The 24,137-nt window shown below is 50.4% G+C and overlaps 2 protein-coding genes across 2 annotated transcripts in view; one reads left to right on the forward strand and one right to left on the reverse strand.

Moving 5' to 3' along the window:
* Nucleotides 1-1,414: 1,414 nt before the first annotated feature.
* On the forward strand, nt 1,415-10,678 carry PRDX6 (peroxiredoxin 6). Its single transcript, XM_037145534.2, has 5 exons — nt 1,415-1,588; nt 5,442-5,598; nt 8,326-8,472; nt 9,318-9,464; nt 10,384-10,678. The coding sequence occupies exons 1-5, from the start codon at nt 1,494-1,496 to the stop codon at nt 10,510-10,512; spliced, it is 675 nt and encodes a 224-aa protein (XP_037001429.1). The 5' UTR covers nt 1,415-1,493; the 3' UTR covers nt 10,513-10,678.
* A 3,492-nt stretch (nt 10,679-14,170) lies between these two features.
* Nucleotides 14,171-24,137, reverse strand: part of SLC9C2 (solute carrier family 9 member C2 (putative)) — a 53,358-nt gene continuing 43,391 nt past the window's right edge. The window contains exons 25-30 of the mRNA XM_053663708.1: nt 22,055-22,222; nt 20,886-21,017; nt 19,691-19,876; nt 18,156-18,237; nt 16,351-16,412; nt 14,171-14,756 (exon numbers count right to left, since the gene is read on the reverse strand). Of these exons, the coding sequence (XP_053519683.1) occupies nt 14,721-14,756; nt 16,351-16,412; nt 18,156-18,237; nt 19,691-19,876; nt 20,886-21,017; nt 22,055-22,222 (666 nt within the window). The 3' untranslated portion in view covers nt 14,171-14,720. The remainder of the gene's footprint in view (nt 14,757-16,350; nt 16,413-18,155; nt 18,238-19,690; nt 19,877-20,885; nt 21,018-22,054; nt 22,223-24,137) is intronic.

The raw sequence follows: 24,137 nt of genomic DNA on the forward strand, positions 1-24,137 counted from the left end.
CCCCGGTCCCCTCTAGCACACCATATTTTATTTCTCTGGATAGTATTTACTGCTGTCCAATATATGCATTCACTGCTATTAGTATTTATTTGATGCTGAAGTTACTCCCAGACTGTCAGTTTTCCTTCCTTCAGTTTCTTCTGTGATATCTTTTTCTCCCACGCGGCCTCCTCCCCCGGTTTAGGAGCCATCCGCCCTTTCTCGGTGGGGTCCTCCCAGTGTGGCGGGGAGAGCTCACGTGTGGGGGAAGCCGCCGGGAGCTCCGTAAGTTTCGAGCTGAATCTCAGGAGCTTTGCTCACCGGGACGGCTCCTTGACCAGAGACTCTGCATCTAAACCCTTAAGTCCAGCATTTCTCTCTGCACTTTTAAGCACACGCAGCAGAAACTCAGTGTTCTTTGGGGGCCACTGACCCTGTGTCCAGCCCCCCTGTTTGGCCTGGACACACCCACTGACTCCACCATGGTAACGACGGAAGGGTACACATTGCTCTGTGAGGTGACATCCTTCAGCTCCCTGGTGGCCTTTCGAACATGCATACCTTTGGTGGCCTGAGCAGTTTCACAAGTGTTTTTAAAGTAAACACGGAGATTTGAACCTCTTGATTTGCATGGTTTGGTGGGGTTTTCTGGGTCAAGTGAATACTGAGCTATTTTCAGGTCCCCTGTGGCCACTGTCAGCCAGAGAAGTCTAACATATTTTTTAAAGTATGTCTCCCCCACTAGAACGAAAGCTCAAAGAAAAGTCTGCCTGCCCAAGTCATGCTTAGCACATAGAAAGCAAACGAATGAATCTTAAGCTTCCCACCTCCTTGGGTGGCAGAGTTGACTTGCACACATGTCTTAATATTTACATTTAGATTTCAGATTTATCGTGTTGATTATTTGAGGTTCATTGTGAGCCCTGGAAGTGGGGGGTGGAATAAAAATTAAGAATTTGGTTACATTTCCCCAAGTACTGAATAACATCGTGCGAGAATTTTTGCTGCAATAAAAAAGCCACTTCCTTTGACATAAGATGCTTCACATGGCTAGGTCTTGCCACATCCTCCTGTATGACACAGTTCATGATGGCCAGGGGGGCTGGCCCAGCCAGATTCCAGACGCTTGCCCTTATCAGAGCAGGGAGTGGAAGGTCGCCCTGGGGGGTGTGCAGGAGGGTCTGCTCGGATTTTGCGGGTTCCGGGGTGGCTGTGGGATTCTCTACGTTGGGGCCCTGTTCCTACTGCGTTGAGCGTTCTTTCGCCTCCAAAGCCCGAACACACTGCAGGGTCAAAAACCTGAGCTCCCAGGATCTGGCCCCGACAAGAACGTGGAGGATTCTCGAGAGCGTCAGAGATCCCTCGTCCTGGCCCCGCCCCTCGCCCCACCCACTGGCCAAACCCCGCCCGCCGCCCGCCCGCCCCGCCCCTCTAGGCCCCACTTACTCCGCACTAGCACCTCCTTCTCCTGTCGCTGCTGCGCCTTTTCATCGTCCCGCGTCACTGTTGCCGCCATGCCCGGAGGTCTCCTTCTCGGGGACGAGGCTCCCAACTTCGAGGCCAATACTACCGTCGGCCGCATCCGTTTCCACGACTACCTGGGAGACTCGTAAGTGGCCACCGCGTCTCCCTGCCTTGGCGTCGGGTTACTCCCGGTCCTAGAGGTGCCTTCCCTGTTTCTTCTCCCTTCGCGCTCTCGCCGCTCAGTCCTCTGCCCGCCTCCTCCCCGCCTACACCGGTTCTACACCGGTTCCTGCACGTGCCTCTCAGCGTGTGTCCCCAGTCCCGTAGCGGCCATTCGGTCCCCTCCCTCGTTCGTCCTGGCCTCCCAGCGTGGCCGGGCTGGCTCCGGGCAGGGAAGGGGGAGGGGAACGAGGTTGGGTTTCCGCCGGTCCCAGGAACCGGAGGTCAGTGCGGTGCAGGGTTTGTTGTCTGTTTAACTCTGTTTGGTAAACTGTGCGAGTGGCACGGTCCAGCCGAGGCCCCGTGGGGGCAGAGACCAGGCAGCCTTGGCGGTCACCTCCCGGGACTCGTGCCCAGGATCGTGTCCCCTCCCTCCCTCGGTTCTGGAATTTGCTCCGGGGGTAAGGTGGGTCTTTACTAAGGCCAGAGTCCAAGGACACTCACCTGAGTGTCTGTTTGCTGCCTGGCTTTTGCAGGCAGGCTTCTTGGTACAAAAAGTAAAATTCAAAACCACCAGCTGCCAGATACGCCACGGCCAAAAGGCTTTACAAGCCAGGGTAAGATTTGGTGACTGCTGTGGGAGGAATCAAGAACACTCTGTATGTAGGTGTGTCCTTCATTCCAGAACTCGCAACACTTTGAGGGAAGGGCCTTCTGAGGTTGTTCAGTTGCAGGGACCTGCTCTTGCCAGGGAAGGCCTAGGAGGGTGCACCTCTGCTCTGAGACCCTTTGTTTCCCTGTGGTGTGACCCCACTGCCCCTCCCCTCTGCCTTGCTCTCAGCAGCACGTGGTCTGGCAGTTATACCAGTCTGCCTAGGAGTAAGTTGATTTTATACGTGATGTCCAGGGATCTGTGTGTATAGACAGAAAGAAAGGAATTTACGGGATTAGTCAGTGATTGGACAGGGTTGCACAGAGAACCTGGGAGAGATTCTGTAGGTCAGGCCCACCCCTTACAACCCATCATCAAGTCCATTTCCAGCCACTCATTAAGGGAAAAGCTAACCTTTGTGAAAGAGAGGACTCAGCCAGGAAAAGGAGGAGAAAGGGAACATTCAGTCCATGAAGGCAGGAACAGGCTTCAGAGATACAGACCAAAGCCCTCTCCAAAACCCCGTGGGCTTTTCAGAGCCTGTTCCTTCCCATTTCCACCCACAGTCCTCACCCCCATAAAACAGGGAAATCTCACCGGCACTCTTAGGCTGTATGGATTAAAAATAAACATTAACAGGAAGCATCGTTACTAGAGCAACAATTATAAATGCTGTCACTATTTAAGCTAACTACTTTCTCAGGAGTTTTTGTTGTCGTTGGCATAGTTTATTGGCCTCTGGATCTATCTTGATTTGATTCAAAGTGGTACCGTCTCGGCGACCCACCAGTGGGAAGATGATAAAAATACCTGCATCTATAAAAATACCTGCTATACAAGTCTGCCCCACCCCCAAAAGACCTCTGAGCCCTTTATGTCACTGTTGCATGGATTTTTGCCTCATATACAGGGTCCAGCACAAAGAATGCCCTTTTTATTACAAAATCTTTCATTACAAAATCATAGGCATATAATTCTGTAATATAACAATATCACACTCAAGCATACCACATGACATTTTAGGTGAAGTGTTCAGGTTAAAACTATAAATTATTATGTCCACATTGTTACCTGACCAACCACACTCAAGCAGGCATTGCTTCTGCCAGACTCTGTATTTTCCGGACTTCATTCCGTATGTGATCTCAGTTCAAACTGTCATTTTTGTGTGCGTTTGAGAGAGAGAGAGAGGGTGGGAGGGAAAGAGAGGGTAGAAACATTAATTTGTTGTTGTTCCACTTATTATTTATACATTTATTGGTTCTTGTATGTGCTCTGACCAGGGATCGAACCCACAACCTTGGCATATTGGGACAATGCTGTAACCAACTGACAGTTAATTTTTGACTCAGATTATTCTTTTTAGGGGGGGCAAAAATTTTAAATAATTCTAAACTTTACAGACACCCAACCGACAATTGGACACAGCGAAGGGTTTTGGGGGCTGCATTGGTGAGTTCATTGAGGATTAATCACTGTTTCTTGACTCACTTGGTAGAAGCTGCTTCTTCACAGTATGTCTGCACCGAACAAAACGGTGCGTTCCTGGCGCTTTCTGAGGCTTAGTGGGTAGGAACTGTTCTCTTAAAGGAGGAAACCCTTTGTCTTTTGAAAATGAGGAAGGAAGGGAGGAAATGGGATCATGTAATTGACGGGCGCAGGCTGCAGTCAGAATTCTCAGAGTTTATTTTATTTCCAAGCCAAGTGGTGAACTGGAGTTTGACGGCTTAGAGAGGACAGGTGAGAGGATGCTTAAAACAAGCTCCTGAGCGTGACTTGGAAATGGAAGGGGAACGCCCGACTTGCCCAATTCACCGCTCCTTGAACAAGAAGATGCGCCCCGTTCCATTTCTTCTCAAAAGTCTTGTCTGAGCTTTAAACAAATCCTGTTCCATAGAATCTAAGACCTAGCTTTTACTCAGAGCTTATTTATTTCAAAAGATAACATGCCCCTCTCATTGCGCTTTACAAAAAAGTAAACATACCAGACACCTCCACAGTCTTAACCACATGGCCTCTTCCTTCCCAGTTTTCCCTTAGGGTCCCTCATCCCTTTTGTAAGAAGACCTTTTCCTCTCCCAAAGCCTTGGGAATCGGGTGACAGATGTGAGTGGGAAGACGGTACCCTTGTCTCCAATTCGTTCTTTGTGCTTCAGGAAACTTGGCAAAGTTGGAGAGGTCAGCTTGGCACCCAAGCTAGGTTCAGTCATCTGGGTTAGGGCCCTGCTGTGGTGTCGCAAGTCCCTGGGAATATGGGAAACTGAGCATTAAACTTTCCTTCTCTGCAGAGAGAGGTGTTTTGTGTTGCCAAGGAGAATGAGATGGTTCTCCAAAGTTTCTTGTGACTTAGCCTTAAAATCTCTACAAGTCTAACCTGAGGCAGTGATAACTTAGATAACTGTTTACCTAAGGATCTGTAGTTCTAGAAATATACCTGGTAGGTTGTCAGTTTTCCACCCACTTGTTCTGAAGCAAGAAGAAAAGGAAGCCACCAATGAAGAGACAGGTAAAGGTCTCCAGTGCACCTTTATGAAGGTACAACTGCTGGGTGTCCTATTTGGCAGGTGAGCTCAGGCGAGCAGTTTCCTAACAGATTTTATACCCATTCACTTCAAAGAAGCCACAGGTCAACTTGAGTTTTCCATATAAACAGAGGACACAAGCCTGTTTATTTCAGGTTATGTAAGCTGTTTATTATTGCAGTCAGGCATTTGGATTCGGGCCTGAGGGGACACCCATTATTGGAGCTGAGTGTCAGGGCTGATGTGCCCAGAAAAAAGAATTTAGAAGAAGGTAAGAAAAAAATAGTTACTTTGGTGAGCTACTTGGTTGGAGTCGCACAGGTTTTATTAGCTGAGAAGGAGTCGGGGTGGCTCCACAGTCATGAAAAGAGGCAACACCCTTAAATTAGTCCTTTAAAATATGTGTGTCATCTTGAAGGTCGTATCCTTGCTTGAACTGGGCTTTAAACATTGCTTTTTCCATAAGATTAAGGTAAGATTAAGAAGCATTCTTCAACAGAAAGACTTGAAAGTAATGGTCTTCATAAGCATTCATTTAAAGAAGAAGAAGAAGATGGTCATTTTTTAACGTCATTTTCGATCTCGGATGCGCGGCTTGCTCTGTTGAACATGCTGTTAGTGATAACCTCTTCCTTCGGTTGTAACCCTCTTTTCCCTCACTGCAGATGGGGCATTCTCTTCTCCCACCCCCGGGACTTCACCCCCGTGTGCACCACGGAGCTTGGCAGAGCGGCAAAGCTGGCACCGGAATTTGCCAAGAGGAACGTTAAGCTGATCGCCCTCTCAATAGACAGTGTTGAAGACCACCTCGCGTGGAGCAAGGTACCGTATCCATGGGCACATGCCATGTGGTTGTAAATGAGGTTACAAAATACTGAATGGCTTGGGCTTTTAGACAGGAAAGTTTAAGCAAAGCTCAGGTTCAGACTTCACTGGTCATTTGAAAATCTGCCTTGGGTTGCACGATGACCTTCACCTGCTGCACTCTAAGGGCCACTTCCCAGCCCTCATCTTTCTTCGCTGATCAGCATGCCACACATTTTCTGCTCTTCGCTTGGAGGACACCCCGTCTCTGGCTGGTCCTTCTCAGGCTCACACTGAGCTTCATCCTCTCCCAGCTCCTGATCTACGCTGGAGTTGCCCTGGGTCGTTTCTTGGACCTCTTCTCTTTCATGGACACTCTTTCTCTCGGGGAGCTCATCCACTCCCATCTGTGTACCGATTCCCCAGTTTTCATCTCTAGGCCAGACTCTCCTGGCTTCCCGATTGGTTCCGCCCCTGCCTACTCAGCATCTCCCCGATCTCCCATCACCTCAAACCTAACCCATCTGGAGCTGAGGTTCTGTTCTTCTTCCAGGGTCCTACTCGTCTCAGCTAATGGTAACTGCGTTTCTGTGGTTGCTCAGGCCTCAGATCCGCAGCTCTCTTTAATTCCCTGGTTTGTCCACATCCCGTGGCCGATTCATCGGCACACTTGTCAGCTGTGCCTGCAGACCATATCCAGAATCCCTTTGGGAAGTCTCTCTCCCCAGGTATCTTTGTGACCTGCCATCATCTCTTTCCAGGTCTCACCTCAAATGACAGACCTTCAAGGCTGCTCTTGGCTTCCTTCTCTAAAATTGTAACTCCCTTCCGTGCTCTCCGACCCCCTCTGGGTTCTTCCTCGGCACGTGTCACCATCTAAAGTACTGGGCACATTGCCAGTTTCATTTGTGTGTTTCTCACCGCCAGTGCCAGCTCGGAGACTCCCAGGGACAGACTCCTCCTTTGTGCTCTGCTGGAACGGTGCTCGGCACTCAGTATGTCCAAGGCAGTCGGTCTAGATGATCATAAATGAATAAGCTGAAGGAATTGTCTTCTTTCAACAGGCAGATTGACTTGGGCAGTAAATACGGTGGTCCAGACCTACCCTGAGAACAGTTTAATGGCCGTGCTCCAGGGTTCTGCTCACTAATGATATAGGTAGCTGGGGAGGGATGCTAACTGTGTGTGCCAGGCCCTAGGTCAGGCATTTCCCGGTGCATCTGAAGAGGAGAGGTAGTACTGCGTCGGGGGTTGGCCCCTGGGGCTGTAACCCTTGGCCATTCCTTGGCCATTTTTTGACATTGGATCACAGGGAGTAGGAATGAGCCTGATTTGGTTAGGGCAGAATAAAGCCAGAGTACCTGGCTCTTTGGTTTTCGTGGTGCCATGTAACACCTATCAGGCAAGTGGCAGGGCAGAGAATTGCTGCCTAGCAATAATTAAAGCAACAGACGGCTGGAGGAAGAGCTCATAGCCCATTATGCAATAGCTTTTCGGGTACAGGAGCGCACCCAGCCTCCTTTTATAGCCGCTGAGCTTCTGCCCTAGAATTTTCAAAACTGCATTTGCATGAAATAGGAAACAGGCCCCAAGTATCAGAAGCAGCGCCCAAATTGGTGTGCGATTAGTTTTGTGGGAACCCCAAAGTGCCTCTAGAACCAAACTGATCATCCAGCCAAATTGATGGTGGTGGCCTGATAGACAGCCAGTGACAGCAGAAGGGAAGGGAAGACACTACAATTAAGGAACGTGTTAAAATTTGTTGTGACCCACTTCAGAGCGCTCTAGTGCCCCTTTTATTCTTCAGCATCTCTGTTGAGAAATGCACGCCGGTTGCACCTGCCGTTTATGGAATCGTCTGCGCAAAGTGCAAGCTCCTTTGAAGACGGGAACTGCGCCTCCTGTGCGCTCACCGCAGTCGTGAGCCCACTAAGGCGCTATGTCATTGTCCTGTCAGATCAAATAATGAAGCTAGATTCCCCCCCACCCTGAAAATCTTCCAGAAAATAGGAAGAGCAGAAACGAGTAAAGTTTTGCTAGGGGACGAGGAGAGAAAGAGAAAAGGCAAGTACGTCGTTGTCTTTAAGTTCTGACTCAAAGTGCTCTGTTCTCTGTACGTTTCCCCCCAGTGCACATTTTCCCCTGCCCTTTCACCCAGAGGAGGTTTACCCTGTACTTGTCCTTGAAGTACATGTTCGACTCTCCATTCTTACATTTGCTTCCGGTCTTGTGGTTTTGTTTTTTATTTCTTACTGTCTGTCTTATAGTAGCTTAATGTCTGAGTCGGGATGCCTCTGAGACAGGGATCAGATCTATAGAATTATCTTTGCACGTGACATTGGTTTCTAGAGGCGAGGGACTTTAAGGGACCCATAGTTTCTGGTGGTTATCACAGTATCTGGGAGGCCAGAGGTACCTTGGATTGGGATCTGGCACTACCCTACTCAGCTTTTAAACAGGTCACTGCTGTTTCTCAGCAGTGAGAGCAAGCTGGGTTTTAAGAGACCTGGGCATGAAAAGGGTCTGTGGTTACAACCAAAGTGGGACACCCTACTGCCCTTCCTGTCCATGAATAATCGGGGTGGGAGTTTTCACTCATTCATTTGCTTATTAAAATTGCTTAAGATGACTACTGTGATTATAGTCGTCTTCCCTGCCTTGCAGGGTGCTGGCTTCTCCCAGACTGAAGGCAGAAGACGAGCCTGGTTTTGATTTTTCTCTTTCCTCTTCACCTCTGCCTTTTAGGATATCAACGCTTACAACTGCGAGGAGCCCACAGAAAAGTTACCTTTTCCCATCATTGATGATAAGAACCGGGACCTCGCCATCCTGTTGGGCATGCTGGACCCAGCCGAGAAGGACGAGAAGGGCATGCCTGTGACGGCGCGCGTGGTGAGTGGGCCGGGTCCCGTCTGTCGTCCTTAGGACTGGCCGGGCTGCACGTCACAGGAAACGCTGGGACCAACCAGAGGAGACAGGAGAATGCCTGTTAATATCCATTAACAACAGCGTACCCGTGTTGGTGGCCATGTCAGCGATGGTCTGCGATGCTCAGGCGGAATTCCCAGCTAAACTTCCAAACTGCTTGTTTCATAGCTTTTGGAAATCCACGTAAAATAAGTAATTAGGATAAGGGGTCGTCTAGAATTGGGTGATCTTTCCTCTGGCTCACCTGACAGCCCCCTCTTTTGAGTGGTGGGTCCTGTCCTCCCTCATAGGGCAGCTCTGGGTTTCAGTTCTCGTTCATTGTGTCCTTCTTCACTGGAGAGCTAACTTAGTCCCTTCGTCTGCACAAAGGGCGGCCAGGTGAGGGCCAGTGTCCACTCCCATTAGTATTATTTCTATGAGAATCATCCCTACTTAACGCAGTACCCGCCTGAGGCCTTGCCTGGTCAGCTCTTCTTACCGGGACCGGCAGAACCACACAGAGCTTTCTTCCAAGTGTAGAAAAATACCACGAACACTGGGACATGCACCTGAAACTAAAGCGATATTGAATGTCGACTGTCATTGAGAAGTTTTTTTAAAAACAAAAGTAACGAGAAGAAAAGGCTCTAGATCCCGCCACCCCACCCTCCCATTAAGTTCGGAGTGTCATTCCAGATGTGTGGGAATTTTTGGTTTGTTTTGTTTTTATCCCCCTGAGCATTTGTAAGGACAGGCCAGCGTTCTGAGAGGCTCTCGTGTCAAGAACATTCAAAGGACTCATCCTTTTGCTGTGTCTGTGTGCTTCGCAGGTGTTCGTTTTTGGTCCTGATAAGAAACTGAAGCTGTCTCTCCTCTACCCAGCTACCACGGGCAGGAACTTTGATGAGATTCTCAGAGTAGTTATTTCTCTCCAGCTGACGGCGGAGAAGAAGGTCGCCACCCCCGTTGACTGGAAGGTAAAGCTGCGGAAAGAGCCGGCCCCCAGCGTGCGGGGGAGGCTGTGAGGCCGGTGTCCAAGAGGCCGCCCTTGGGCGTCCTCTTGCCGGGGGCTCTTTTCCCAGCATGCAAGTCCACTGGGGGGTTGTTTCCTCATGGCTTTTCTCAGAGCCACGAGTTTATGGCTCTCATTTCCTCACGAGTTTAATCTCTTCTCACAGGCCATTTTCAAGGTCTTTAACACTATTATATAAAACACAGTCTTCCTATATTGCTTCCTAGCTTCTAGCTTGTTTGGACAAATGAATTGGTCAGAATGATGTCCTTTCCTAATAAAAGGACTTTTTAAACCTTGAATTCTTCCCCGGTGGCAAAATATTTACAACAGAACTTAAGATTGGCTGCTTAAAGACTGGCTGGAAAACTCCGTGTCTTATTCTTCTGAAGAATTTTTCTCACTGCCTTCATTAAAGCCGTGTAGAATTCCCTGACACTTATTCTTAAGCTTTTAATGTCTAGGATTTCTGCAGTATGTAAAACCTGGATAATAGCACAAGTATCTTAATGTTGCTACCTTTTTAAAATACGCTAACCTGTATGCCAGGTTTTGTTTTTTTTTTTTGAGGAGCAAATCAGTTAAAAGGCTCTATCCATTCACTGAACATACATTTATGGAGCGCAGAGAGAGCTGTGAACCATAAAGTTCCAGCCCTCTTGGACCCACATTCCTGTGGGCAGAGCCAGACAATAGTCAGGTTGTAGGACACTAGGTGGCGATGAGTGCCACAGAATAATGGAGAGAGCAGGAGGCTCTGCCCAAGAGCAAGCTCGGCATGTTCAAGGAGCAGGGAAGCCAGCGAGCCTGGGTGTTCTGAAGAAGTTCATGTTTGCCTTTAGGCTTAAACATTGAATTTCACTGTTCTCAATGTCGTTCATTAGGTTGGAGATAGCGTGATGGTCCTTCCAACCATCCCGGAAGAAGATGCCAAGAAACTTTTCCCCAAAGGAGTCTTCACCAAAGAGCTCCCGTCTGGCAAGAAATACCTCCGCTACACTCCCCAGCCATAGGTCTGCTCCAGGAGGTGCTGGGAGCCAGAGGGCGCCACTGCCCGTCGTCCAGCCTGTGTCCTGCGGCAGTTCCATCAAAACATCCCGCTGTGATCACAGCTGCGGGCTTTGGGTTGCTGTCCTACTGGCTTATTAAATGAAAATGGCACTAAAAAACTCGACGGGATTCTTTGCTTCGTGCCTTCCTCTGCATTCTGTTCTGTTCGTGTATCCCAGCTCTCTCTCCTGGCTCTCATCGAAATACAGTCGACACTTGAGACTTAGATCCTGTTGGATCTCTGCAGGGTTTCTGATGGACAAGGGAGGGTCTGTCCTGGAGTGACCATCAGTTTTTTTTACCTGCTCTTACCAAGTCTTCTCTTCTGTTCCCCATTTTGGGGAGCCGCAGAACTTGAGGTTCTTTTTCCTCTGTCAGTCTCTTAAGTATATGACCCTAGAAGATAGAGTAACCGGATATTCTTCAGTTTTTCGGTGTTTTGATCACAGCTAAGGGGAAAAAAAACTCTTCAATTGTGTACTCTTCCAGTAGATCATTGATGTGGGGTCAGCAGGGGGAGGGTCCTTTAAATATTTTGCTAAGAAAATTTCTCAATAAATTTCTTTCAGAAGAGGGAGACTACAGAAAAGGCCCCACTTCCCTGCACGGGTGTCGCAGGCGTGGGAACAGAACGATAGCGCCATGTGCCTTTCACAGAAAGTATTTCGGGGGGTCAGTCGCTCCACAGTGGCGGACACAAAAAGGGGTTGCCTTGGGGACGGGAGGAGAGGATGACCGAAAATGTTGGTTTATAGAACTATTCTTGCTGGGGGTGGAGTAGTACGTTCTGAATTTTGCTTTTTGGGGATCTAGCAAATAAATCCTCTGTTCAAACTGGATCGGAGAGTTCTCGCATCCTGAGGGCAGAGGTTTCCTCCGACAGGCTTGGCGTGGGTGCTTTTCACTGAAGGCAGAGACATGAAATGCCTGCTCACGAACGGGCAGGCACAGCTGACCTCATGTGACTTCACCGTGACACTTGCCTGGGTCCTGTAGTCCCTTGAGTGTGTGACCCCTGCTGTCACAAGCTCTCCAAATGCCTTAATGGGATCTCGGAGTTTGGAATATGAATCTCGAGCCAGATGGTACACACATGCTTTGCACTCCAGGCTCATGGGCTCTCAGACTCAGGTGCTAATAAGTCCCACAGGAAGAAAGTGGCACACACTGGGTACAGCCTCTTGCAGGTAACCCTCTGTGTTTTGATTGAGTTGAATACTGTAAGCCATGACCCCTGGTGCCACATGTTGGAAAAGTCATTAGGCCTTTAATTTCCTTGACAAGGTGGCTGACACTCTAAAGGTTGAGAACGGAGGTGAACACTCCAGAACTCTCACCGGATCCTGGGGACTCCGGTCTGGCACGGACCAACCAGGGCTGGCCTCCTGTTCTCACTCTTCAAGCCACAATGGGTTTCGTCCTCAACTAACTCTCTGGTCCTGAAAGCATCTCTCGGACTAACCTCTGGCTCCGTCTCCGGTCACCTACCTGTTAGGTCCCTCGCTGCTCTCCTCTCTTCTGTCGCGTGTGGGCCACGCTTCATCCTCGTCATAACAGCATCTGAATCGCCAGCTTTAATTATTCACACTTGAGCCTTTCCTGGCAGGACGCTGGCCACTGAGTGAACAAAATCAAAGTGGAATTCATCGACTTGTCCCCCAACAAATGATTGCCCCTTCCCATCCCTTACCCGGGCGCCAACCCTTGGTGTTTCGTTTGCCTGTATCTATGCTACTCACATTCATGGCAACATAAAGATGTTTTAGAAGCTCAAAGAAAAGGGGTTCCTGTGCCCCCAGACTGAGCTCTGCCTGTGCTACCAAGCAGCTAGGAGGCTCGTTGAACGAATTCTCCTCCAATTATAAAATATTACGTGATGAATGTACTTCCGGTACAAGTGATCCTAGGTATATTTTAACACTTGGGCGATGGAGAGTGGAAATCCCCTGTCGAGAAGTGTCACGCTCTCATTTTTCACAGAACATAAAGTGCATGTGCATGCAAAGATTGATTGCAAGTGAATTAATCTGTGACCGTGGTGGCTATGAGAGAAGCATAAGGAATTTGACAGGCAGTCGCTGTGGCTTTTCAAAGAAGCAGCACCTGCTCTGGCTACTAGATAGAAGATTAGTGAGTGATTCACCTTCGGCTCTTGTGTGGACTGGCCACAGATCTGGTTTCACCTCCGACCTCCAGCCTAAGGGTAGGAATTTGCATTGAGAATCTCGGGGTTAAGGAGCCAGAATGGCTGTGTCTAAATAACCAGGTCAAGACGCCAGTTTGGGTGCAGTGAACTGGCCTTAGTGATTGACCCCAGTCCATCCTACCCCTTTGGGACAATGCAAATTAAGGAAACACTGCTGGTTCTCCCTTAAATGGTGCATTAACTGGGTAAAAGGTCATTACCACCTGCTTGTCAGTGATTGATCCAGAAATGGGCATGTGCTTCAGTTCTCTGGGAGGAGACAAACAGGATTATGGGAGTTTCTAGCAGAAGTCCTTCACGCTCTTGCAACTGGAAACCATTCCTTTTAGTCTCCTGTTGAATATGAACGAGAAAACACAAGGCACTGATTGCTGCTGGGAGCAGGAAGCCAGCCGTAGAAAGGGACTAAAGGTCAACAGCAGAGCAGAGGGGGAAAAAATTCTGATCAACTTCACTGAGTCTACTGGCTGCAAACCGTCCTACCTCGTGCCACATAAAATAATACATCTCTGTATGTAATGTTGAGGCCTTTCTGAGTTGGGCTTCCTGGTCCCTGCAGCCGAAAGCATCCTAATGGATACACGTGCGGGATTGTCCTGGAGCTGTTTCAAGTGCATGGCGATGGGCCTCCTACAGGAAATTGCAGGGCAGACATCTGCTTGCTGCTGCTTCATTCCCTGTACTGAGGTTCTCAAGCTTCAAAATGCATTAAAACACAGGAGGAGCATATTAAAATGCAGAGCCCAGGGCCCACCCCAGAGACTGATTCTATCAGTGGCCAGAAGTCTGCATTTGTCTGCATTTGTAACACCCAAGTGACCGTGATGCCTGGCACAGAGGACACTGCACCCAATATCCATTTCCCCTGCTTTTACTAAAAACACCCAGGTTGTATTGAGGTCGGCAAGGTGGGGGTGCCAGACAAAATTCATCTTTGGGTGCTTGGTGTGGGCACATGACAGAGCTGCCCCAAGTGGGGTCCCTGATGAAAAGGCAAAGCCTCATGGACTGAAATGCCAGCAGGATGCCTGGAGTTAACCGGAGGAGGTTGGCCAGCCTGAGAATCTAAGTTACCGGCCGGCCGAGGACACGGGAGGGGGAGGCTGCAAGCGCCCCGGGACCGTGACTGGTCAGTCCTGGTCTGCCTGTCTCCAGACATCTGGTGAGAGCAGAGGAATGAAGCCACGCGGGGTTTCCGGAACATGCAGCCACGCCCGATACGACTGGCACACGGGCACTCTGCAGCCACTCCGAAAATTCCTGCCCTACGTGCTGGGTGTCCAGACGGCCCTTCACGAACAGGCTTTTTCTCTTGTTTCTGCTCCTCTTGTGGTTTTCCCTAGAGTAGGGAGTCTTGTATTCCTCCAAAGTTAGGTTGTAATGGAACAATGGATTCTAGTAAACACACCATAAAATCCAACTTTATTTGACTTTTAAAAATAAAACAAAAAGTGTCAAACAGTACTATGCAATGTAAGACTGTTAATTTCTCAACTTTGCTCTCAGTAACTAAGATTATGGGACATCGTTCCTTTTTGTTTTTCAATAGTTACTAAATTGGGGAGGAAGGGAGTAAACTTTACTCTGGAAAATGTTAGCAGGGCACTAATTCTAGCAATATCACAAATCAAAATGATGGATTCTATGCTTCAGATGGCAATATATTGTATGATGCTTTTAACAACTTGTTTTACTAAAACTTGCTGTTGGCTGAATGCAGCGTCTCACTTGGTAGGCCATGAGTTTGGGGCTACCGCATCCTGAAGAATCTTTAAACAGCTCAGGGATAATGCGACTACTTCAAAGTGGAACTTTTGTAGCAGCCCATCAACTGCTTATAAAATCAATGCAGCCGTGAACGGTTTCAGCAGCTTCTAAGTAAACTTCTCATCAGATGATTCTTCAGCCCTCGAGCCAGGATGCTGGCTTGGTCTTGTACCGACTTCACTTATCACATTAGCACCATTAGTATCGTTTTCTGTAATGGAATCCAGTTTCCGACTAGAAAAGAAAGCCGAAAGTTAAATATTAGACTAAGGGCATTGGAGAAAAAACAAATTAAGTACAACCAGAAAAATTATGGGAAGTTTCCGTTTTATGATCTGGAACACTCCCTCTAAAAGATCTCACATCTTTGAGTGATACGTTGTCAGTAAATAAATGTGCATCTCTGTACCACCCACTGTCCACTTGTAAAGAGATACATTAATTCAATGAGAGCCCTCTGTCTCTTAAGGGAAAGAGAATTGGTAGGAGAACTAGATCCTAGTTCACTTTGTGACTGATTACAGAGTAACTGGGAACTTCTTTCCTAAATCGGAATGAGAATTTTTAAAAATAATGGGGCCAGAAAAAAACAGAGGCAAATGAGAAACCCAGGTAATTGACTCCCAAGTCGGTTTCCCATTTAAAAAATAGGGTTTCTAGAAGAAAGAGGAGAAGGTGACTAAAGAGAACTGAGTCACTTTGTTTTAAGGGACCATTAGCCCTAAGTTTGGACAATGCAACTTTCCTTCCCTTGAGACAGATACTGAAGACCACCTGGGTTGTCAGAAATGAACATGGCAGGCCCAGGCTGGAGATGTGGTGGGCTTGAAGCATACCATATTCAGAGGGCATGGCTGGGGTCCCTTGGCAAGAAGGGGAAGGAGGGTGCCGGTTGCCCCTGAAGCCTATCCATGGCACCGTTAACAGCTGCCTGGTCGACTCTGGCCTTTGCTGAGCGCTGAGCTACTCGGTCAGAGCTGCCCTCTTCCCCACTCGGCAGTGGGCTTGGGCCCCAGCCAGCTCCGCCAGGATGCCTCACAGAGACCCCCCGAGTGATGTGCCCTGCAGGCTACCGCCCTGTCCCACCAGACTGGCCTCTACCTGTCCCGCCCCCAGGCGACCAGCCCTCGCCCTCCCCCTTGCCAACTCCAGGCATGGCTGAACCTTTCCCAGATTAGCCCTGATGGCTGAGGAATGCAGGAAAAGGTGCTGGGGACCAAGCCCAAGTGACTCCACAACAAAATGTTCTGGGGCCTCCTGTTTCATCTTAAAAATCCATTCGAATTTGTCATCCTGCCCTAACACATGTTTATTCTCATATAAAATGTTTGCAATAACCTGGCAGTTAAATGAGTTAACGCTTTCCTTCAAAGGTCATCCAGGAAAACTGACTTTCTAGGAAGGCGCCCTTGATCAGCCTGTGGCCCCAGGTGCCCCCAGCACCCTGGGTCCGTGATCGCTGGGCACATCCACAGGTAACACCAACTCCAATGGGAGACCATGGATATTTAGATGCTAATGAGGGGGCTCAACCCTAATCCCAGAGGTCCCCACTTTTAAAGTAAACGTCAGGGACAGTGGGCAAGGCAGAGGGAAGGTGGGAGAGAGGGGAGGCGGGGCAAAATTACATCTTTGAAAAATAGTCTGTAATTTTAATTTTTGAGTAATTCAGGTGAACTTGGTCCTCATTTTTCCAAATCAATGAGTTGCCACTAATAGTCTCTTATCACCGCCACACTTTGCTACTTGATTTCACGGTGTATTTCAGCTTGGTAGTTTAGTATTTGCAATAAGAAAGAAAATCGAATCCGAGTGTCAAGTTCATTACCTCATCTTTTTTCTTCCAGTTATACTCTCTGTTGGTCACGTGAGGACTGGTGTTGACTGAGCCTATTCAAAAACATGCACCAAACGGAAGGACTAAGTTAGGAGTTTCAGAATCAAAGTGGCGGAATATTTTGAAATATCAACGTGCTCTTTCCCTGTAGGTCTCCCCTTCGCTTCCCGTTCAAGTGGGCTCCTGACTTTCCCCCTGCAGGGAGGTTGGTAAATGGGATCCCGAAAGCCCAGGACTGGACTGAGCTATTGGAAGGCCGCAGGCAGGGGGCGCCCGCATGGTCGCAGAGGGCTGGGCCTATCGGAGAGGCAGGCGATGGGGGCGTGGTGAGCGGGGCGACCCGGGGAGCTCCCGTGTCCCCAGTGGGAGGTGCTGGTGCCCAGTGTTGGCAGACTTTCTGATTTTTTTTTCAAGAAAAGCTCAAAATCTGGATTTTTAAAAAATGTTTATACTTGGCAACCAATTTTAAAATTGTAAAATTTGACCCAGCATGTGGGTCAAATCCAGCGTGGTGGCTGGATCCAGTCCACATAGAGTGACGAATTCCCCTCTGCGTCTCTAGAATCACCGGGGGAGGCGGGGGGCCTCCAGACCCAGCAGGAGTAGGGTACTGTCTCCTATTTCCACTTGAGGTCTCTGACTCACAGCCGTCAGCTGTCCGGGGCTTGCCGGAGGGCTGTGCCCCACGAGCACTGCGGAGCAGCTGCGGGGCAGAACTAAAGAGACCCTGAAGGTGGGACAGCGGTCAGCTCGGCTTAGACGGGAGACCCCGCAGCAGCGGGCGCTCCACCAGCTCCGACGCTGCGTGCAACCCCAGAACCGGGTGCGGGAAGCGAGCCCGGAGCACGTCTGAGTTTGACTCACTTCCAGGGGTAGACGTGAAATCACACACTGAACGTCTGTCTCCCCCGCCACCAGGGCGGAGGCCCTGCCTGGCCGACTAGTGCTTGGCACGGAGCCCAGCACACGATGGGGCCGCATTTTGTAAGGATTATGCAAATGAGAACTAATGAGATGTGAACTCTTAACAAAACGTCACTTTAGCCACACGATTTGAAATCCTGGACACTGCCCACCCCTAATGAACCGTTCATTAAGAACTGCATCGTGTCTAAGCTAGCAGGCCCCACGAATTGTAACCACTCGGGATGGCGCTAGAAGAGCAAGTGCCGGGCCAGTGCTTTCCAGCCGGGGCAGCGTGGAGAGCGATGGCAAGGGGCTCCGTAAGGCGGGGCCGCTGAAGGGCCACTGAGTGCTGAAGGAAAGACCCTGAGTGCTTCTGCTCCAGAGCAAGGCTTTCCCGTCCAGTTTTCCTCACACACTGCTCAGCACTGTGCCCTGTGCAGCTGGGCGCTCATACACATTCAGGGACTGTAACTACTCGATGACTACCGAAGTCCACCTCACAGCAAGTCATCTGAATCACGGCATTGACTGTGCTTTGGGTCAGGTTCCACTGTCCCTTGGGTTGGTGGGAGCAAGCCAGCGGCCCAGGCCTGGGCGCACGGTGGGAGTCTGTCCCCTCCCCATTCCCGCTCTGCCCCAACCTGCTGCGTGGCTCCAGCCTACAAGGGCAGGAGGGAGGGTCATGGAGCGGAAGGAGCCACCTGGAGCTCTCTGGTATGTGACCTCCCAGAAGCCATGTGGCCATCACGGGGGTGGGGGTGGGGCAAGAAGGGGGATTAGTAATGCACCCACACAGTACCCTCAAATCATTTTCTTCATACTGACTGAATTTTACATTTACCTAAATGCCTTCCCAGTGGTTTTCCTATCGTTAAAAGCCCCCTCCTTACCCATGACCTTGGAGTTACTATCATCGACAGACTCGGATGCTTGGATAACCAGAAGCTTGCTTAAATCTGAAGTTCCCTGAACCTAGAGGAGAAAAGTCCGAATTAGTCAGATGAACACTCTTTACTCTCAGCTGGTTGCTCCCTAACCTTTCCAAAGAAGATGAGAAATTCGCCCCAACCTAGAACTGGACCTCCGACCCAAGCTCTGTCTTCCTCACTTCACATTCTCCTTGACGTTGATTCAGAAAGCCTGGTACCAGCAAGTTATCTTTTGCATATGAAGAGACACCAACAAGGCATTCCCTGCACCTGACTTGTGACCGGACTGGACATCCCTAGTTTAAAACAGAATCCCAGCCACCACCAAGTTACCTTGACCTCCGCACAGACATCCAGGGGCTCTGGGACCCGCCTCCTCCCCCCCCCTTGCCGCCCCCGGGGCAGGAGGGTCCTCTTTTCTTGGTGTTTTCGCCCACAACACCCGCCCTCCCAGAACATAAGCAGCAGACAAGTGGCAGTAACTGTCATTTCTGGATATCGCGTGCTACCTGATTTAACCCTCCCGACAACCTTATGAGTCACTACTGCTACCGTCTTCATCTTATTAATGCGGCCCCTGAGCGTCCGGAGGCAGCTGGCCGGTGCTCATGCACCCTGTGGGCACAGGGGTCAGGCCCTCAATCCAAGGATGCCTGCCTCCAAACCCTGGTGCCTCCACAAACTCTGCCGTGGGCACGCTCCTGTGGTCCCCTCCCTCACTCCCCGTCTTTCAAAGCTAAAGAAACCCACCTTGCCTTCATCCTCTGAATTGTTGAGAGGTACAAAATAAAGATGTCAAAAAAAAAAAGAGGCAAACGCACTTTTTAGGAGGTTTGCCACTGTTTCCAGGTCACTGACTCTCATTAAATGGATGGCCTTCCCAGCCAGACCAGGCAGAAGGTGTCTCCCCAAAGGGGCGGGGTGGGGACCTCGGTACCAGATTAGAGCTCATCAGTTCTTCTCAGGCCTCCTGGTCCCCCGTGATCCATCAGCGGGGGACCTACTAGGGACCCGACTTCTGCTCGTCCCATGCCCCATCACCTGCTCGGTGTCTACTCTCCCCTTTGTTACAGAGACGTGGATTGAGGCCCAGGGCCTGTTGCCCAGTTGTGCCCACGGCCCCTGGTGTGGCAACAAACTGATCTGGCCTCGACTCTGCTCCCTTATCAATCAATCGGCACAGATATGCCCAGAACCCTGCAGACCCACAGTGTCATTGCCTTGGTGGGAACTAGGAGAAACACACCCCAGGCATCCTTCCTCTGGGGAGGCACAGCCCCACGCCAGGGCACATGGAGTGGCAAGCAGAGAGAGGCCATTCCAGCCCCCACTTGTCAGCACCCCCTGCCCACAGAAGCCCTGGGCGCCTTTCAACCCTCGTGTGAAGGAAGGGCAGGTGAGAACTGCAGGGTTTTAAGGTGGTGGGTTGAGTTTTAGAGTCACTGTGGGTCTTCCCCGTGGAACGCAAATGACTCTGTAGAAAGGACCCTCCTCACCTGCTTACAGGTTTTAGGTAAAATGCAAGGTGCCAGATACGGTGCCTCAGTGTTTGTGTCGATGACGCTGCCGTACACGACAATCACCATCTTCATGGTGGTGTAGTTGATAGTCATTTCGTTACAGCTGGATACTGTCTCCACGTACGCCACGTTGAGCGACACGCACCTTTGAAACGTTAGGTCCTACGACGAAATGACATTTTTCCTATAAATCATACCCAGTGCTACATGGTGCCCAGAAGCAAGGAAACTTGCGATTTGACCTAGTTCTTTGAAGGTGTCAGAAGGCGCAGGAGCCCGTGGACCAAGACAGAGAGTTTACTGAGAGTTCCACTGAGATCGTGAACCCAGAACTGGGCCGTCATGGGTGACCTAGGCCGGCGTGGGGGCCTGAGTGAGCCCCACTTGGCCACAGCAGGCCAGTCAGCTAGCTGGGCCCCCCAGATTTCTCTTCGCACAAGAACCAGAGTCAAAGACACACAGGTTTTGCCCCTCAGCGAGCAATCGATCATGCCCCCAGCCCCCCATGAGCAAGAGGACAAACAGGATGAAAAGCCAAAACACACGCAGCAAGGCCATGAGTCTGAGGCGCCCTTCGAGTTCCCGAACAGAAGTCTTCAGAGCTGGAAGGGAGCTGTGACGGGGTGAACTGGGCCCCCCCGCCACTGCTCTGTTGAAGTCCTAACCCCCAGGACCTCCGAACATGGCCTTGTTTGAAAATGGCGTTGTTGCAGACGTAACTGCTGAAGTTAAGATGAGGTCCCGCTGAACGGGGGCGGCCCCCTAATCCAACATCTTCCCAACTCCGTGGGAAGATGAAGACATGCCCACAGGCCAAGGAGGCAGGCCCCGGCCGACCCTCCCCACAGCCCTCAGGAGGAGGCAACCCTGCCAAGCCCTGGGTTTCGGGTTCCCGGCCCCAGGAACTACTGAGACAGCAAACCTCTGTTGTGGGAGCAGATCAGTGCGTAGGTAGTACTTCGTCAGGGAGGCCCCAGCAAAGCAGCACGGGGACTCGGGTTACTTCGATTAGAATAAAGAATCAAACGAGAGAGTAAATTCTGGAATCTGAGTTCAGAAGAGCAGGCACAACCTTCCTCTCTGTCTTTGTCCCAAAAATATGAAGTGCATTTTGTAAAAAGAAACAACAGTGAATGAAAGGTCAGTAATGCAGGGTAATCACGGCACTGACCTCGTCGACGAGAGCCGATTCAAAATACTGGTGGGCGGTGCTGAGAGCAAGCTTCAGCCATATCTTGTACTCCAGGAATGGCCAGAAGACATCGAAGCCTTCGTATAAATCCTCCAGGGAGATGAAGCAGGCCTGGAATCACAAGGCGCCGGGCAGCGAGCTCGATTCGGAGCCCAGGTGCAAGACCGGCAGAAAAACGAGAGGCCTGCAGGTTTACCCTTCACCACGCCTCTTAGAAAAGCATCGCCTCCCCTGTAATGATGACACCCCGCCGTTCGAAAGCACTGCATCGTTGGAGAGGCTGTTATGCTCAAGGTAACACAATCTGCAGTCCAATGAAAGCCACAGACCTACAGACAGGCCAGGGAAACCCACACTCGTCAATGGCTATGATGCGGACAGAGGTCACGAGCCCAGGATTCCGGGACTAACTAAGGCCGTCATCTATGTACTTCCACCACCACAGCAGGGAAAGGGGGCTCATGGCTACTCTTTGTTTCCAGAGGCGAACTGCTGACCAGAGTCAGGAAGACTAGGCTTTCAGAAGTCACCCTCCACGTTCCTCGGTGAATTCAGCCCAGCCCCGTGACCAGACTCATGCCTCCTATCCTCTTCCAGAAACGAGGCCATGCAAAATGGGGAGGGCCACACTCCCCCTGAGCCACGCACCCCTAAGACTCCGGCCCCGCCCGTCCCATCTGTGAGTCCCAAAGGCTTGAGAATCGGGCTTGCTTCGTTTGAATGCCCCCACAGCTAGTGGGGTGTCAGGTTGCTGAGTCGTTGAATAGATGACATCCTACCCAGCAAGTGACAAATGGAAGAAAGGGAGTTTGAAATGAAAACAGGCGCCCTTTAAACACACTGCTTTCGTCATGCAGGCCATTTGCTGAGCGCCTCTGCTTGCCAGGGGCTTCGCACAGGTGTTTTCCCCCATCCTCATAACCTCAGATGTCAGATAAACTCCCCTTTGATGAGCAAGGACACAAAGACTCAAAGGGCCTAAGAACACCTCGCTCCAACACTGGGGCCAGGACGTCAGACGCTGGCTCTGCCTCTGCCGTGGCTGCTTGGCAGCTAAATAATACACCAGAACCTCGGGGAGGAAAACACACCGCCATCCTCATGTCCTTGCGAAGAGTTAACTCGTGAACACAGAACTGGGGCCTCACCTGCAGAATCGTCTCGCAGATGGCGGTGTACTCGATTTCACGTTTCAGCAGGCAGCTCAGCTCCCCGATGATGTCCCCACACGTGAAGAACTCAGTGAACAAGGTTTGGGACTCTCTGCCTGAGCGTAGGGCTTGGCTGATCCCGAAGGTGGGCGGCGAACTGTGCAGCTGCAGAGGAAAATCCAAAGGGAGGCACCGGACCTGACCTCTGAGGCCCCGACTTGAGCTGGCAATGCTTCCAATGGGAGGAAAAGATGCTTTGTGAATCCTGCCCAGTGGGAATCAGGCCTCGCAAAAATCACCATTCCTCTCACATTGTGACTCTCTGAGGCACGGATGGCTTCCAGTCCTTAGCTTTACAGCTTTCTGCTGATAGCCTTCCTTACGTAAACGCCCGCCAAAAGCAGTGGTTGCCATTCACAATTAATGTAACTCCCTCTCTGACTCTATCAGAGGTTCTTATCATGATGGGCTCGTGGCTCAGATGGAAAGAAATGAAATCTTTTGATTGCATGAATGCATAAATCAGACATCATGAATTAATAAACCTCCCAGCCGAGCCATGACCTCAGTAAAAGCCTCATTCCCCTTTAAGATGCTTAAGAATAGTTGCCAGGAGCTGACAAAAGAAAAAGGGTTTAGGGTGAACACAGAGGGTTGAGTTCCCTCGGGAAAAGGACGGGTAGACATGGGCGGGGGGGGGGGGGAGGTATCAGACTTCAGGAGGAAGCTGCAGGAATCAACCGGAAAGATGACAGAATTTTCCAGAAAGTTTAGTTGCAAACCTCAAAGAGGATGACTATTGTTCCAGACAGGAAATCGGGAAATGTGGGCCCCTGAAGAAGTCGCTGTGAAAATCACGCCCTCTCCTAGGGATTCCCACTCAGGCTTTTCCGGGCATTTGTGCTTCCGGAGGACCTGGACTTCTCGCATTTCATCTCTAATGCCCTTCACTCAAAGGCCCGCTGAGCAGAGGTGGGCAGCCTTTGAAAGAAGCCCCTCCACGGCCACCATTTGTTCTGTTACTCCTAAGTCTAGGTACTGCCGTAAAGGGATGTGGCAGGTGGCACTCAGGTCCCTAGTCACCTGGTCTTAAAGAGAGGATTCTGGATTATCCTGGTGAGCCCATGGAAATCACAAGAGCCTTCCACAGTAGAGCAGGAAGAGGAGCTCCTCAGAGAGAGGGGGGATCTGAGGTGTGCCTGCGTGCCCACGTGTAAGGACCAAAGAAGAGCTCTAGGAGCCACGGCAGCTGGCTCCCAGCGGACAGCCACAAAGATGCAGGGACGTCTGTCCCACGGCTGGAAGGAACTGGATTCTACCAGCAGCCTCGGTGAAGCTGGAAATGGAGTTGGCACCCTGTTTCCAGCAGGGAACACTGCCGTGCGGACCCTTTGACGCTGGCCTCCTGAGACTCCACGGAAGCATCTTAGAAAACGCAGCGAAGCCCACAGGACTGCTGACCTGCGGGGCAGTGAGATCATAAACTAAGCTGCTAAATTCGGTGGTCTGTTTTGGCACGTACAGAACACTCCTACAGCATCAAGATTCAGCCAAAATCTCACTGGACTTATATTTTAAGAAGCCCCAGTTAGTCTCATCACGGCAGGGAAATTCCCCAAAGGAACACGTGCGTGGCAGCTTTTGAGAGTTTGATTTGACATATTTAATAAGCGCTAGTGGCAGGATATCTTTGTCACGGATTCCAGTGGGAACTCAGCACAGAGGCTCAGCATGTGGATTCTGACGGGAGCAGCACCGCATGATGGCTGAGGACACAGAGACAGAGATGGGGGACAGACCCCTGGACTTGAAGCCCTCCTGGACCCTCACTCTGTGCCCTGGAGGGACATGTGAATTACTCTCTGCACATCCGTGGCCTTGACAGATGAGGGTGTCGTAAGGATTAAATGTCATGACATGTTGCCATTCCTGACGGCGCTGTTCAAATTTACCGCCAACCTCCTCATCTCTCCATCCCTCTCACGTCCTATCTGCTTAACTCACTTATGTTGTTCAGTGTCCCATGTCCTTCTGGGCCTCTGCTAGAGAGGAAACTCTGAGAAGGCAGGGACGTTCATCT

Source organism: Artibeus jamaicensis, unplaced genomic scaffold (genome assembly GCF_021234435.1).
Source record: "Artibeus jamaicensis isolate MK-2021 breed Jamaican fruit bat unplaced genomic scaffold, CSHL_Jam_final contig_327, whole genome shotgun sequence".
In the NCBI taxonomy this organism is placed as follows: domain Eukaryota; kingdom Metazoa; phylum Chordata; class Mammalia; order Chiroptera; family Phyllostomidae; genus Artibeus; species Artibeus jamaicensis.